Raw genomic sequence first — 16,910 nt, forward strand, 5'->3', positions numbered from 1 at the left:
TTTGATCAGTAGAAATCATCCTCCCAAATTTATTAAGATCTCTTTTCTGGACACTGCTCCAGTAAAATGTGCATAACTAGTTAAAAACAAAACCCCCCTGTTGACTAGGCTAAGGTCTCTTATTTGCTGTTTTTCATTTAACCTGAACATGTTCAGTAGCTTTATAGCCTTGAGAAAATAGGACCTGGGACAGGCCTCCCACTGAGTTGGTGGTAAGATCTGCATGGGTGGTGGTAAGAGTTGCTCAGTCCTTACTGACTTCTGCCTTTAACAAAAGGCTGTAAGCTGCTGCAAGGAACTTGAATCACATTCTGGAGTTGGTACCATATTCTGGAGTTGGTACGTGGTATGCTTGTATTGTAGAGCCATCGCGCTTGTATTCAAAATGGCATTTATGGCCTTAATAGACACACTAATGTTGCCGCTAGTCAGATGTGATTGCTTCCATGCAGATTTACCAGATGTCCTTTTTTATGTGCAGTTTAGCGTATATATGGGTCTTTTCTCTTTCAGACTTCAGCAATTCAGTATATAGGAGCTTCGTTGTTTGGACACAGATTGAGATCGCAGTGAAGAGTGCATTGATTGTCGCTCATTGCTGATCTAGTCTGAATGGGAAGTAAGGTCTTCCTATTTATACTGTTTTTATACTGTCTAAACAGTCTGGCAGACAGAACAAATGCAAGTCAAGCATTTCATTTTGACTTAGTAATAATATTGGGAGACTCAAGTGCCTGTGTGCTTTTTTTGCCTTTTTTTTTTGGTTTGTTTGTTTGGGGGTTTTTGGTAAATTTGTCAGAACAATTATGGATACCAGTACAAAACAAAATATGTTATATGTCTTCGTTGTCTGCTGTTCTTTTTCAGCCAGCAAATCAAAGGAGAAATCTCATAGCAAGTCCATAACTAACAATGCAGTTAAATGTGTTGGAAGGAAGTATGTATGTATGAATGATACCTGCATAGTGACCCATCCATTTGGATGGTGTTGTTAGGCTGCAATGTAAAATATGGGGAATATTGAAGGTGACTACATATTGAAGGAAGACATCTGAGAACTAACTACTGTTTCCTATATACTCTGTGTTTTAGTTTCATGTGAACTGGCAATCAAGTGGCACTCTATTTATAGCCTCTTTCAGCTTTCGAAAACAGCTGCTCCAGGAAGGATCTGTGCATAATACTGTACCTTCCCATGGCTCCCATAGTTCACTGGAACTTATGTACTTGCAAAACTGATTTTGCAAGATCCCTGAATAATTGCTCTGAAACCTAGTCAGTTCTGGACAGGGTTCCAGAGGAAAGTCTTATGGAGATGGGGCAATACATAACATACCTGGGATGTGTCTTCCAGATGTTGTCATTTGGTAAGAATTCCCACTGCCAGCATAGAGGGAAAATGTGGGTCTTACCAGTGTATCTGTTAGCTACGTTTTCTTCAGCATTTGTGGGCTAATTAGTATCAGTTTCAGAGAGTGCTTGTATCTGAAGATTCCGGAGAAATCCAAGCGTCAGGTAGGCCATCAGTAACGCTCTTTTCTTTGATTGAGTTTGGCGTAATGCTAGTGGGAGGAGTCCTGCTGCTGGATCATGGATGGAAACTGAGTTTCAGACTACTTTCAGTTGTTAAAAACATCACAGTGCTTTTACACGGGAAACCAATTTAAATTCTGCTTTGAAACTGGCAAATGTAGTTATTCAGTCATGATACTTTCCCAAGTATCCCCAAATCTTTGTTGCAATTTTGTATCATTGGCAATATTTCAGTGACTAATGAATGCATCAGTTCTGGTAGTACGTAAAGTGTTCGGTGCCACCACAATGAAGGCCTCTATGTGGATGAAGTATAGGATATAATCATTTGACTAGAGAGGTAGCAGTATGGGTTTATTTGCTTTTCTGTGAAGGGTCATGCTGCTGAGGATGGCTCTGTTTAGCCAAGGAGGAAGACTGAAGACTTTTCCTTTTGTTTGGTTGTTGTTTGGCTTTTTTTTTTGGTTGGGTTGGGGACTTTTTTTTTGGTGAACTGGCATAGCAGGTTATCCAGAGAAAATCTGTTCATCTAAAATAGTTTGCAGAGAGGAACTATTCTGTTTCTTAGCTCAGCATGATTGTCAGGAGTTGTGGTGCTTGATACAATAGAAACAAGTATCAAAATAAGTCAATTCTCCCTAGTCTCTGACATCCTTGTTCACATACTACTTAGAACATCATCTTTCCATGTGATACAAAATTTTTAAGCTTGCCAGATTTCTTAGAGATAGTGTTGTGTGATGCTGTCTCCTGAGCTTCCCCTCCCCCTTCTTTAAAGACTGCTTCATATCTTAGGGCAATTTTATGTGAGGGTGTGACCTTTTTAATACTATATTTTTCTCATTCTGTTTTTTAGAGATTTGGGAAAGGTTTGAAATTTATAAATAAACTGTAAGAAAAACAGTAGTTAGGCTCATTGTGGTCAAATTTTGTCAAGTTTCAACAGCTGCTGCTAAAAAGACAACTGTAAATGTATTATCATGTAGGTAGGAAATAGGAGAACTTAGTAAACTAATCGTGTGTCAGTAGCTCCCCCTCTTTGTCCAGATGAACCATAGTAAAACCAAAACTAATTACAGTTTTGAAGTAAGTTCATTGCTTCGTTCAGAGATAGGGTTGAAAAACAGGACAGGCAAGGATAGCTGTTATGTGTATGGACAGCAGATTAGTTTTGATATTGACTGTGTTACATTCATTACCTTATTAGTTAATAAGACTAGTAGTGGCTCATTGAATGTAGATAGAATTGGGTATTGTTGTTGAACATTTATTTCTTCCTAAAATACATTGCCCAGGGTACAAGAGTGAAATTAATTCTGTAAAATACTGAAAACTTTAATTCTCTTTGTTGCTTTTCCTATTACAAACAAGCAAAACCCAGCAGAAATGGAAACTTGAATGTTAGGGATAACAACTAGAAAGACGTGTTCTTCCCCATTTTTGCTCCAGCTATATTTCAATATGTGGTATCTTACTCTTTGAAAATAATGCAGAGTAAGAAGGGTCAGACAGCTTTAAAATTATCAGCTTTGTAGTTGGTGCTCTTGCAGACTTGGAGATAGTCACAGAGCATTTAATCAGCCTTTCTTCTTTAATTCTTTGCATAATACTTTTGATGTTTAGTTGTTTTCAGGTGCACTGTTACATTTGATGTCTTAAACCTCTGGCACTAATTTTCTTTGCCAGCATGAATTAAAAACGCTCATCTGCCACAGCTAAAACCTGGAATTGGTAGAGGTGTTTTATGTTGTTTTTCCTTCTACAAGTCTAGCAAATGAACTGCTGCTTGAAGAAGGACCTGATTGTCTGAATATGAGGACACAAATGATTGACTGCTGTTTTAATGCAAACAGCGTAGTTTCCTGATGTGCAGCATCTTCCACTGCACTTTGGTGTGTGCCCAGAAAACCAGTTCTGTAGTGATATATTCTGGCACACACCAAATACTTTGTGAAACTAGACTAGTTGAACTCCCACATTTTTTTTCATTAGTGATGCTTTCTGAATAATAGAAATAGAGTCAGAATTGAAGTTCACAGTGTAATGAATGAATTAGAGGAAAATACATCTACATCTTTGAAACAAAGCCAAACATCTTTTACTTGCCCAATCTAATATGTCAGGCAGGAAATTTGCTATAGTCATTGGATTTTCAGTGGTTGTATAGAGAAGTTTTAAGATGCATAAGAGCATTGCAGAAAAAGAATGTAACTTTTAATCGTAAAAAACCACAAGACAGTACAGTGATCAGGTATGGCCTTAAACTAGATATGTTGTGGGGTTTTTTTCCTCTCTTAATAAAAGCAAGACTTAGTGACTATAGTCCTTAAAAAATTACAGACGGGCAATTGAAAGAACAATGTGTCATCGAGACCTGTTGATAACAAATTGAATTTGGAGGAGTTTAATGAAGAGACTATGTTGAAAATTAATTCCCTGATACCATCTCATTTAAATTGGTACTAAGGAATAGAAAGGCACAATGCGTATGTATAAAACAGCTTTTTAAAAAATGTTGGGCGTGATCCTAGCACTTTTTTTTCTGCTTCTAAATAAATCAACTGAAATGATAAAGACACCCATTTTAAATGTTTTAATAGAATAATTTGTAGAAAGTAGCAATCTGTCAGTAAAGGAAAGTAAAAACAGTATAGCAGAATCATCTGTACAAGACAACAAATAAAGAAAAGCTGGCTGGTTATAATTTGGTACGTATCAGAAAACCAGAAGATGTGTGAGCTGGGAGGCAGGATTAAGGTTGCATGAGTATTTCTGGTGGCTGAGCGCTGAAAAATTTAATTTCAGTCTAATAAACCTGCTGTTGTCTTTGGGATTATTGCACTTGTAGACTAAGCTATGGAAGTGGAGGCATAGGAGCCAGTTGGACCTGCAAGTGGTTCAGTCATGTAGCACTACACTATCTAAATGTGATCGCTTGTTTTGCTACTGTCTCAGGAATCTTTGCTTATAGTTACCAATATCATTGACCTTGTCTCAGTTACATCTTCCCTGTGTGTTTTGTGGTTTAATTGTTATCGTTTGTGTTACTGCTTCTGCCTCCTCAGTGTTGTCCCATCTTGCTCCTACTCAGTGATAAAGTGTTGACAATCACTTTAGTATATTACCTTTTTTAAAAAAAATAATGTGATATGCAGGATCTGGGATTACTCAGTGCTTTCTGTCGCTCTGTCCTGAAATAAGAGAATAATTTCCAATGTCAGTTTTCCAGATGTTGGGGATTGAGAGGAGTACACCTTCTGGTTTTTATGTACTAACATCAATTTGTGAAAAAATTGACCCTTAGAGATCACATTATGGTGTTATTTGGTGGGACTACTTTGCTGAAGCTTGTTTTGGGGGTTTTGTTTTTTCTATTTTTAAAGTACTGTCTAGATCAGATGTTATTATCAATGAACCTACATACTGAGTTTTGATGTTTTAATTTTCTAAGTCACCAACTTTTGTGCTGCTGTTGTATCTTGACACACAGCATAAAAACATTAATGGAAGAGGGATTTCTAGCATTGTATACAAATTCATCCAGCCTAAGTGGAGCTAGAAGGAAATGATCAAAAATTGGTACAACCATTTCAGATTGTAGAGTTTCTGTCCTTCAGAAGAAACTCAAGAGGCCTTTTAAGTTGTCTGTAGTTTTGTCAGCTTTGCTTGACATGGGCTGAACTATACAAATGTACCTTTTGTTTTTAAGGGATTAACGTTATGTGTAATGTCTGTGCACTGAACGTTAATCATGTGTGTTAATGGTTGCCAAGAAGTATGAATGTATGTAAGTGTGTTGTAGTCCCAAGGCTTTGCATGTATAATTATATTATTTGAATTATACTCAGTCTTGGGATGCAAATGTATTTGCTTTATGTCCTTTGGAGTCTTAATTTTCTTATGCAAACAGCTGGAGATTGTAAAGATTTGTGTGCACTTTAAATATCTTTTCATTTTTGATTGCAATATTTCATTGGATTTACACTGTATGCTTTTAAAGACAATCTTTGTACAAAGAATGTATTTGCTTTGTAAATAACTGCCTCTATCTTGATACTGAGTGTTTCAGACAGCTTCTTAGTTAAGTTGCACCTTGATCTTGTAATAACGAGCTTTGGATACGTGAAAGCTGTCTCTTGCTGCAAAAACAAGTCATGTACTGCATGTACTGGATTTGTATTTCAGGATGAGGCAGTGATGTGGGAGATCACTTTAGATCTTTTTCTTTTATTTATTTTTTTAGTATTTTTTTTTCCCTGTAGCCTTCTTCCAGTTGGATTGTTTCCATTAACTGCATTAGGATAGACCATTAAGCATATCTGTGTTTAGTCACTTTTAAGTTGTTGCTCTGCAGTACTATGAGTTCTTGTGACTTTGCTTGTGATTCCTGATCTTCTATCCTTGAGTGTCCCCAGAATAGTCTAGTGGGATATAACTGATCACGTATCAAGAACTTGTTGACAGTTGAGACTAGTCCTTATCCCAGCAGTAAGGAAAAAGATCAGTTCAAATATAAAGTATGCCAGTCTTCAAACAAAGCTGGATTTTTCACTGATTAAGTGCAAGTCTCAGCGTTTTCGTGTCTTTGGGGCTTAGTGAGTTGCTGATTCAAATATGTCCCAAATGCTTTTGTATGTGTTGAATCATTAAATATTGAACGTGAATATTATGAGATGGAATCTGAGTCACATCAATGAATTCTAATATCCCTTTATTTTCCTCATTTTGTGCTTCAAGGATTTACAGGCTGTCCTCAGGAAAATTGAACACATTCATTAATGCTGCTGCTTTCTACTTAGCAAATGTCACGAGGATGAGGATCCATCTTTCCCCGCCCTGTGAACTGAATGCATTCTGAACCAGAAGTGATGATATTCAACCTCTGTTGAACTACTGAAACTTCACCAATATAGAAAACTATTATATAAACCCAAATCCACCTCTTTATTTAGGTTACATGGCTTTGTTGTTGTTATTTTTGTGGTAGTGTGTTCCCATTATTTACGTTTACTAGGAAATGAGGGAAAATGTGGTTCCTTTTTAATTTTTTTTTATTTTAGAAACACCATCACGTTCTGAAGACTCTCTTTGGTAAAAAAGGAGTCTCTTCATCTAAACAACAGGGTTTTTTGGTCATCTAGGATGAATACATACAGTTTAAAGCAACAAGCAATGTAACTTTTAAAAGTAAGCTTTTTTTCATTTGTTTTAAATCCACGATGATAGTTCAACTCCTGTCACAGTGTTACTTAATAATCATCTACTACCAAGACTCACGTTTCTACTTTACCTGAACTTTTGACATCATCTATCTTTAAACTCTGATCCTGGGCAATTTCCAAGTGTTTACATTTGTAAACTCAAGGGGTTATGTACCTGTATCTGTTATGGTGTGTCTATATATGTATTTCACATCTTCCCCCAAACCCCGCATTGTATAATACCCATACTACCTAGGATTAAATGGTATGTTTAATTAGGTAGGTGTGCATAGTAGTACATGCTTTAATTCAGTTCAACCCTGTCCAAATGCTCAGTTTCACTGGGTCATCCATGTGGGAAAGGCAGGCTCTGCTTTTTTGCTAGAAGACATGTCTCTCTAGATATGCTGCTAAGCTTCTATTTAATCACTTCCTAATCTGTTTAAAAATGTGTATTGAGTTAGCTTAAACAGCTTTAAATAGTAGGCTTTTATTTACCCCAGAACCTTGTTGGAAATGGGCTAGGGGCTGTTCATGTTATTAGTCCTGCTGGCTGATTTGAAGAAGCAATAGCCTCCGATGGACACTTAAAGGTAATGGAAGGACTGGCAGCAGTATAGCGCACACATATCTTAGCCTAAGAGGATGTGCCTGCTAGGAAAGTACTTTTCTTAAGAACAGATTCCAGTAACTTTTTCTTTCCTTCTGCTAGTGATTTTCCATGCTCCAGTACTCATTTTTTCTGAGTGCTTGGAGGTGATAGAAGATCATGGTTCTGCTGCTGGCAGTCTTAACTTTTGCACTGGGGTAGAGTCATACCCCTGTTTCAGCTTCTTGGACATCATCTGTTCTTGCTGAAAAGCAGAGGTCCTAATTAAACTTGGGTGTTACACAGATAAGTAGTACTTGGGAAAATAAAGCAGAGTACGTGATGTGATGGTTATTTCCCAAAGTGTTGTAAGGATTGTCTGTGTTACTATGTTAATAACATTTTTTACAGGAAAATATTCAACATACATTACTGTCCCACATACTATTTCAGATGAAGACTTTTCGAAGTCAGAGAAAAGCATTTCCAAAGACATGTTCAAACGTCCAGTAATGCTGTTTACTCCAACTTGCAACATGCTGCGTAATATTTCTTTTTGCCTTCAGTTAATGGAAGCCTCCTTTGAGAAGAAAACAGGGGTCAAGTGTATTTTTCTTGATCTGATGGTTCTTCAGTTTTGTGTTGGTGTCTGTTTTAGAATTTCAAGTTGTTTACTCGGGAGACATATTTTAGTGCTGGTGGAGAAAACAGAAAATGCTTTTGCATTTGTTTAATTGTACATCCAGTTAATCACACTTAAGTGATTTCAGATAGTTTTGTGTTGAGAAGAGTAAGGTGGCACCTGTTATCTTTTTGCCTTCAGTTGTCTTTTACATAGAGGCAGCTTGTCTTTGTTTTATCACATGAATTTTTGTCCTCTGCTCTGTAGAAATTAGAAGTACTCGTGACATAATATAAAAATTTCAAGTGCCTTTTATCTCAGTGACTAGTTTGTATTTGATCATTGGACTACTTTAAAGGATTGAATGAATATCAAAATTGTTCAAAACTGTGGCGTTTTTTCTCCTGTCACAAAACCACGCTCATTTTATCTTCTACTCACCTGCAATCTGTGGCAAGAACAATATAGAAAATTTTACATGGGCAGAGTAAGTGGGAACACAATAGCTGTCAGAATATGGTGTACGTGTGAATGAAACCACTTAGTACTAGTCAGTATAGCACACTCACTCAAAAGCTAGTTCTTAGAATACACGGATTAAAATGACTTCTCTAAGGCAGGTAGTTGTAGTTTATGCCACATTTTGCCACTGAGAACACCTTAAAAAATTTATATTAATACAATTGACTTTTATGTATTAAGTATCTTTCAAGCATAAAACATGGTAAATACCAAACAGAAATTAAACACATTGGTTGAAAGCTCAAATGCTTGTAGCCTTACCAGTGATGGAGCCTAATGGAAGCTTATATTCAGGAGTAGATACTTTTAGAATCTGAAATATGTTTGAAAGTTAATTGCATTGCTACTAATGCAAACAAATCTTATCTGTGCTGTTAACTGTGGTAACTTACTCTTGCAGATTCAGTAGAAGCAAATTAAAACAGAAGTCTTTTCAAAAATGCTTGTTAATTACCCTAAAATATTTAACATCGCTGAACTATATTTTAATTTTTTTTTTTTACTTCAGCATATCTCTTTTTGTGTTTGTTGTTGGTTTGGGTTTTTTTTTTTTTGAGATCAAATTTTGCATCAGTGTATTCACCAGGAGACATTATAGGCTTGCTGGATTGTAATTCAGGGTGTAGTGTCCTATCTTACGTAGTTTGTGTCTTAGTGTTAAAATGTGAAAGTTTTGTGTTTACTAATACATGAAGCCTATTCTGAAATGTGTGCTAGGATCTGAGTGCAAGCTTGATTAATGCCAAGTTCTTTGCCAGGTATTTAGTAGCAAAACTCTTATGTATTAAAATGGCAAGTAAGTCTCTTCATAGAAATTAAAATATTTTGTGTTTTTTGTACAGCGTTCAGATCTTTAGGCTTGATGATAACTCAAATTATCATATGCTCTTAATGATGTATCTGTTTTGAACTTAAACCACAATGAAGTAGTTGTTCATAGTAACTTGAAAGGTAGTCTTTTAAACATTGACAGAACCAAGAGTTACCATTTTTTGGCACTTATACAGTAGTACAAAACAAAAAGGAAATAGAACGCAGGGCCTTGATCAAAGGCCTGGAGGTCACACCAGTGGATTTGGTTTCTGGCAGTACTGCTGATTCACTCTGTCCTTTGATAAATTGCTTCAGTTTCCTGTGTCACAGATTCAGTGTCTATAAAATGGGGCCACTGTCAGTTTATGTAGCTAACAAATGTTTTTTAGATTTTAATTCACCTTCAAGAATTTTAACATGCCTCAATGAAAGTTAATTCAGTATATAGTCCTGTTTACACTGTGGTATATGAAGAATTCTGTTTGCTGCATAGAATATTCAAAGTAATTTGCTAAGGAAAAACATGTTGAGGTGTGGATGGAAAGTTATGCTGGATCACTATGCAGAGGTTGACACAGTCAATCCAGCAAAATAACCCATATACAAATGAACTGGACCTGCCATCTTTTCATAGAGTGACTTCAGAAATATGTAAACTCTATCCTGTAAAATCAAGAGTAGTTTTTAAATGTGCTTGGAGTGCAAGATAACATGTGCTCTGCATTGGGAACAGATGCTGGCTTCGTTTCAGTTTTAAACTAGGGCATTCCAAATGTCACAGCAAGCTAGTGCTGAGGGACTTGGCCTTGGAGAGAGCCAGCTTGAATGAGTGTTCATTTGACAAACAGGATCTATTACTGGTTTTCTGAATAAAGGTTGTCTTTTAACGTCTCATACTATGGTGGTGCGGCTTTGGATCAAAATTTAGTTATATTTCTGTAGAGTACAAATGTGCTTTAAAGCGAGACCTTCTTCAGGAAACAATCTGTACTTTTGCAATGGGAAATTCTGGAGTACCATTTTAAATGTATGAAGGTTTTACATGCTTGAAGCATTAAACTTTACTGCTGTCATCAGTTCTGAAGTAGCATTGACTTAGTTGCTTACAAAAGAGAGGTATGTGTACCTCTGCCAAAATAGCCATGTAGAAAGCATCTGACCGGCAATTCCTAAACTGAGGATTGTGATCTAAATGGTGTGAGCAGGGAGTACGAGGGACATTGTGGTATTTTGGTGTTCCTCCCTGAAGTGAGATAAGAGCTGCGTATACGTGCCCAAGTGCCAAAGTTAGGCAATTCTCCAGAGGGGTGTGGCAAGACACCGTTTGGTTTGACATTGTACACAGTGGAACATTTTAAAAAAAAAAAAAAAGTTATAAAGAAGTTACTGCAGTTTCTTTTTGCCCACTTTTCCATATTTAAATTCATATTATGAATGACTCAAAGTGGTGCATCTACCATACATAGATTGTGGCCTTGGAAATTGGTCTGTAGTCTCTAGCTTAATATAAACTAAATAAAATTATTGATCGCTGTACTGAGTGGCACTGTACCTTGAGGCTTCAGTTACTGCATAATGCCTAGTGAAAATGGGAGTGTGGAGCCTTAGCTTGATACCTTTCCAAATTTCAGCTCTATAAACACTTCACAGGGAGGTCATCATTGCCATTTGAAATTTAACAGTGTTTTTTTGTTTTATTCTTGTTGATAGTTTCACCTTAGCAGGTTTCAAAGGAAACCTCATGTATGTTCCGCTGTCCAGTGAGATGATCCTGGTGATGACAGCTTGATCACTTGATCCCTGTCTTAAACAGGCCTTATTTGAATATAAGAAGTGGTATATTGAAGCATCCTTACAGAATTAAATTATTCAATTTCTGGTGGCACATAGTTAAGGAGAAAGAGAAACCATTTCTGGCTCTTACAGAGCCTGTACACAGTGTTAGGGGGAAAACCCCCCAAAACTTGACAGAGGTCTTGATGCCTTGTCAAAAGCCTGGGTCTCCTCTGTCATCTTAGCTGAAGAGAGAGCCAGGAGGGCTGCCTTTGTTGGAAGGTGGAAGGAACAGGTAGCCATTGGATTAGATGAATGAGAATTAAGGATTGTGAAGATTGTCACCTGGGAGAGCAGAGTCCTTGATGAGGGGAATTTGACAGTTAGCAAGTCTAGCAATAAGAGTTGTGATGCACCTGAAGAGTAAAAAAAGGAATGTAGCCTACTAATAAACCATATAATAATATTGTGGTTTTAATGTTTTAATGTGATAAAAATATTCAAGTGACTTAAATATTGGAAAACTCTAGTGCTCAAATTACTGCTGAGCTTTTTTTACCAAATCAGGGAACTTAGGGAAGTCATTGCTGAAGTACAAGGAACACAGATTCACTGACTTAGCTTTTAACAACAGCAACTGCAGATACGGTATTTTCTTCAGATCAGTTTACTCGAGTAGCTGTCGAATTCCGTTGTCTTATTGTGTTTAGTACTTTTTCTGATAGTTTAGGGTTTTGGAGGCAAAACATTTTAACTGTTTTCTCCCTTTCCCCCTTTTTACTATAGGGAATAAGTAAGTATTTTTGTCTTTAACTATTGTAGTTTTGCTTGTATTTAATTCTTCTCTCAAATAAATATTTAGATAAATAGCGATCACATGATAAATAACTAATCACATATATATGAAATCACATAAGCTAGCAAGTGCAATCCTAACTTTTTTTTTTAAATGTTTTAAATAGTCCAGTATAAGTATATGAGATACCATATCTGTGTCACAAGTTAAACATTTACTGAAACTTGTACAGCTACTGCGTTCTTATTAAAACCAAAAAATCCTAATCTAACAACAAGTCAGTTCATATCTAATTTTGTCAACAGACTTCTTTAAGGAAATAAAATTTGCAATTGAAGATGTGATTAGGACACATTTACTGTTTCTTGCTTACTGATTTAAGTGATTGGGATTAAAACCAGACCATACGGGAGGGAGGAAAATCTGTGCTCTGCTTGTTTTTAAAATTGAGTTCAAGTAATTCCCTTCGGTGTTTCTGTACAGAGGATTGTCAGCAAGTGCCTGCGTTTTGGTCTGCAGACATCACCTCACTTCCAGATGTGTTATATGCACGTAATGCTATGCCCAAGAATCATCCACTGCTATCGAGCTTTTCTGTTCTGCACGTGAAAATTGGATGGGACTGGCAAACACTGGATTTTTGTGTTGGCCTGTGGAGTATACCTTTCTTAGTGAAGTTATCCTGTTGGGGGTCACGTATAATGGTGCTGCATTTTGCCTTACAGTAGCACCCTAGAAGCAAATTGTTAGGTTTTTATTATGCAAAGTGGTGCATAAGCATACAGCAGGTGGTATTTCCCACCTAAGTATTCACATTTACTTACAAGCAAGTGCTGTAGAAATCAAATTAAGATGAAAATATGAATCTTCTTTGAAAATACATGTATTGTTCAGTGATTTGAAAACTTAATAGGATTAATAATAGAATTTAACTGAAAAGTATGATAAACCTACCATTAAGGACCTATGTTCAAAGTCTGTTCTTCTAGAGGAAAAAAATGGATAAGGCACAGTGGTAAGGAAAGAATAGTGAACTAGGTAGATGTATTCCCAATTCAAGAATACGTACATTCTTGCTAGTAGTGCGTGGTGCAGAAGATGAAGTTTGTTTAGGTTTTTACCTGTTAGTGCCCATTAGCAGGATCTTAATTACTTCTTCAGTGTTATTGTTTTAAAAGAGTATGTAATTAGTATTTTTCTTCACAGGGAGAAGAGAATTTATCCAAAGATTAAAACTTGAAGCAACCTTGAATGTGCATGATGGATGTGTAAGTCACTTGTTGCTTTTTTGTTTGTTAAAAGATGTTAAATTGTGATTTTGTTGCCATGGTAATAGTTCCTTAACTTAAAAATGGAAATACCATATATTAAAGCTGGGCTGGAAAACTCCGCTTGTTGAGACCTACATCTGAATTCTTTAGGTGTTTGTTTCTTCTTAAACATCTGACACTTTAACTTTGAAGCAAAATAAAATCTCATTCTTATACCTTAATACTGCATCCCACTGCTGAATGCATTAATCTCCTATGCCAGGAAAATGTGTGCTTATCTTTCAGTTAGAACTCATCTTAAACCTTTAAATGGACTCTTTAGTAGTTTTGTGTTATGTTGATATATTTTGTTGAGTTAAAGCTGTGGGTAGTGTTTTGAGTAATATATTCTCCAAGTCTAAAAAGCAAGTGATCAGGTGCTGCATGCTTATTTAAAGAGGCAATAAAACCAAAAATAAGCCTCCCATGAAAGGCGATAATATAACTTGAAATATTGCTTATTTAAATATTTAATTTGTGAAAGTGGTCCAGTTGTATTCTTTTATTTAAAAGATTTTGCTTAAACTAGGTAAAGGGCAAAGAGAGTACCGTGTTACCTTTGATGAATAGAGCAGAAATTTGTCATTGTTAAAGCATTGTCTCTGTTGTGCAAGATATCTGAAAGGTGAAAGGATACTAGATGTGCTATAAAAAGTGAAAATGCAAGTGTAAATTTTATACTTTAACATGTTTATTTCAAAAGCTGTTGCTAACACAGTAGTAGCTTTAAAGAAAAAGTGTTAATAAAATCTAGCCTTTTAGCTTGAGACCAGAAGTATGATTTTGACTTGTGTGTATTTTTGAGAGACTGGAAAGGCAAGGGTTAGAATTGCTGTATATAAAAAGTCAGCTACTTTTGTTGTACTGACTGCCATTTTAGGACTAATGTTCTGGTACAGATGGTGTTGACTTAAAAACCCAAATGCATTACTTTCCCAGTTTTTTTCAAGAAATGTTATAGGAATGACAACGTAAGGTCCCTTCCAACCCAAACCATTCTATGATGCAGTTTTTGTATTCAAGGTTGTAACAGTGATTTTTACTTTAGAGAAATTCCAGTAGTTTTTCATTTCCTCAAATATGCTTAAGATGAAATTTTTCAAGTTTCTTTTCCTGAAGTTGTTTGGGGCTTTTAAATTAGTTTTTTCTTTGCTTTCTTGTAAAAATAGTCATTTTTTGCCTATAAAACTGAGGACAAGAAAACAGTATTTCTTCGCTAGTTGTTAAAAATGGAGTGACTAATCTCTATTTTAGCTAACTACCTATGTGTGATGTAACTGAAATTGCAAATTTGGTGTTGGCTATTTGGTGTTGCTTGGATCCACGTGGCGGATATGTATTTGAAAATTAATTTTGAATTGATGGTGTTAGCTTTTAAAGTATGCTTTAACATGTGGCCTAACTTAATTGTTTTACTGGGTGGAAAATGTTTTAATTGTGAACTTACAGCATTATATGCAGGTGTTTAAAATACTGCTATAATTTGAAAAATATCTTTAGAAATTAAATTTGCTCAGAACTATCCACCTTTAAAGAATGGGATATTACGAGTTCTTACCTCATTTACTGTGTGGGGTTTTGCAGGGAGTAATCTTTTATGGCTCAGTATAATGTCTTACAACTTGCTTTAAAAAAAAAAATCTGTGAAATAAAAGTAAATGAAATTACAGTGCCCTTGCTGATTAAAATGCTTATACCATCAATGGTAAATGACCATATTAGTCTTTCCCCCTCAACTGCTGAATCAGCATGCATTTCAAATGTGAGGAATGAATGCCATAGTTGTCTTAAGGGTGTTTCTGTATTTGGATTTTTTGGGGTGGGTGGGGTTTTTTGGAGGGTTGGAGGACAGTGGTTGGGTTTGGGTTTTTGGTTGGTTTTTGTTGGGTTTTTTGTTCTTGTTTTTTTAAGAACATTTGCATTCTTCTGTGGAAAAAGTTGTGACTTGTATTTTCTATACAAAGCATGCTGTGTAATTGGACATGATGGACAACATACTCAAGGCAAGAATTATTTTTTTTTCTAATTGAGGAAAGTAAGGCCCTACTTCCTATCTACCATTTGATCTATGTTACACAAAAATGAGGTCCTGTGGGAAATATGACTGTATGTATAATCACATTTAGGTACAATATCTTTGAAAAAGGGGATAGTTTTATTAATTACTTAAAGTATACATGCTCTCGTAGCAGTATTATTACCATAGCACCTTTTTGTTTGAAATATGAGTATTTTCATCTCAGAGTTTAGGTACCTTTGTCTATGAAATAGTGCAATCTTCCACTTCGTTTGAAGACAGTTTCTAGCCAGTGGTATGTGAAGTAATTGAATTAGTCTACCGAATCACTGATGTCTGCTTGTAACCTTATCATTCTTCCAGGGCATGATTTGCCTCTTTCAACCTGATTCACATTGTCCAATTCAGTGAGGTCATATGTATGCCAGAAGTTGCCATTTTCTGTGTAAACTCTAAAGGGTGCTTAAGATGATGAGGAAATGTATAGAGTTAGGTGAGATGCTTTCTGTATGAAGTGGCTAAATCCAAAGGAGAAATGTTGAAAAAGAATCAATTTGGATCAGCAGCGATGAAGTGTGAGGAATGTAGAGGAGAAAGCAACTCTAAATATATTGAACTGAAGTAAAAATAATGCTTATTTTCTTCCAGTTCTGGTCCTGTGAAAGCTGAGTAAGATAGAACTGCAGAATGAATAGGTAGATGGAGCCTTTGACATGAGCAAATACTACATTTTAAAGTAAAAGAAAGAGGATTACCTGGAGGAATAATATCTCATTTCTATGTATAGATGTTCAGTTCAGTAACAAACAAGCATCCCATGTGGCATACATCTCCTTCAAGATGGTACTTGTGAGCAAGTAATTTCTAGACATAGTACTCAAAGCTATGCTTAAATTACTATAGGAAGTTTGTTTGCAAATTGTTAGAACATGCAGTTTTTACCTTTTCCCCCATTGATGAAAAATAGTGTCTTTTTCATCACTCTCTACAATTATTTGAAAGGACAGTGTAGAGAGGTTGGTGCTGATCTCTTCTCACAGGTAATTAATGACAGAATGAGAGGGAATGGCTTCAAGCTCCAACAGGGTAGATTTAGACTAAACATTAGGAAAGAATTTTTCACAGAAAGAGTGGTCGGGCATTGGAATAGGCTGCCCAGGGAGGTGGTTGAGTCACAATCCTTGGATGTGTTTAAGAGCTGTTTAGATGTGGTGTTGGGGGATATGGTGTAGGGGAGAACTTTGTAGAGTAGGGTACATGGTTGGACTCGATGATCCCAAGGGTCTCTTCCAACCTAGACAATTCTATGATTCACCTGCTTTCTTGCTTGGGAGATCTTTCTGATATTCTGGATATCTACAGTAATTTTTATTTCCTTTCTTCTATTTCTTGTATTCTGTTAATCTATCTTGTTCACAAAAGAGTTAATTCTACTGTTACATTGCATAGACGTGAGGAGTTCACTTTTTAATTTTTTTTAAGGATTGGCTGTACTGCCTCCTGCATTTTCTTTGAAGAAAACACAGAGATAGTAAATTTATTTTTGACTATTTAATTAATAAATCAAAAGTGTTTGCTACTTCTTTCAAAGCTAGTTGACTGGCAAATAAAATTAGATACACTTGATAATGTGGAATAGTTAGTAGAAAAACACACCCTTTGACTTTTCTCATCTTCTGTCACTTGTGTTTGATATGCTTTCTTTTGGCTCTAACACCTTTTTCCAAGAATTTC

The 16,910-nt window shown here is 36.0% G+C and overlaps 1 protein-coding gene across 1 annotated transcript in view; it reads left to right on the forward strand.

Moving 5' to 3' along the window:
- Window positions 1–4,015: 4,015 nt before the first annotated feature.
- The window catches only part of DCAF6 (DDB1 and CUL4 associated factor 6), an 87,378-nt gene continuing 74,483 nt past the window's right edge, over window positions 4,016–16,910 (forward strand). The window contains exons 1-2 of the mRNA XM_009890119.1: window positions 4,016–4,019; window positions 13,056–13,117. Of these exons, the coding sequence (XP_009888421.1) occupies window positions 4,016–4,019; window positions 13,056–13,117 (66 nt within the window). The remainder of the gene's footprint in view (window positions 4,020–13,055; window positions 13,118–16,910) is intronic.

This window comes from Charadrius vociferus, unplaced genomic scaffold (genome assembly GCF_000708025.1).
Source record: "Charadrius vociferus isolate BGI_N301 unplaced genomic scaffold, ASM70802v2 scaffold287, whole genome shotgun sequence".
NCBI classification, from domain to species: domain Eukaryota; kingdom Metazoa; phylum Chordata; class Aves; order Charadriiformes; family Charadriidae; genus Charadrius; species Charadrius vociferus.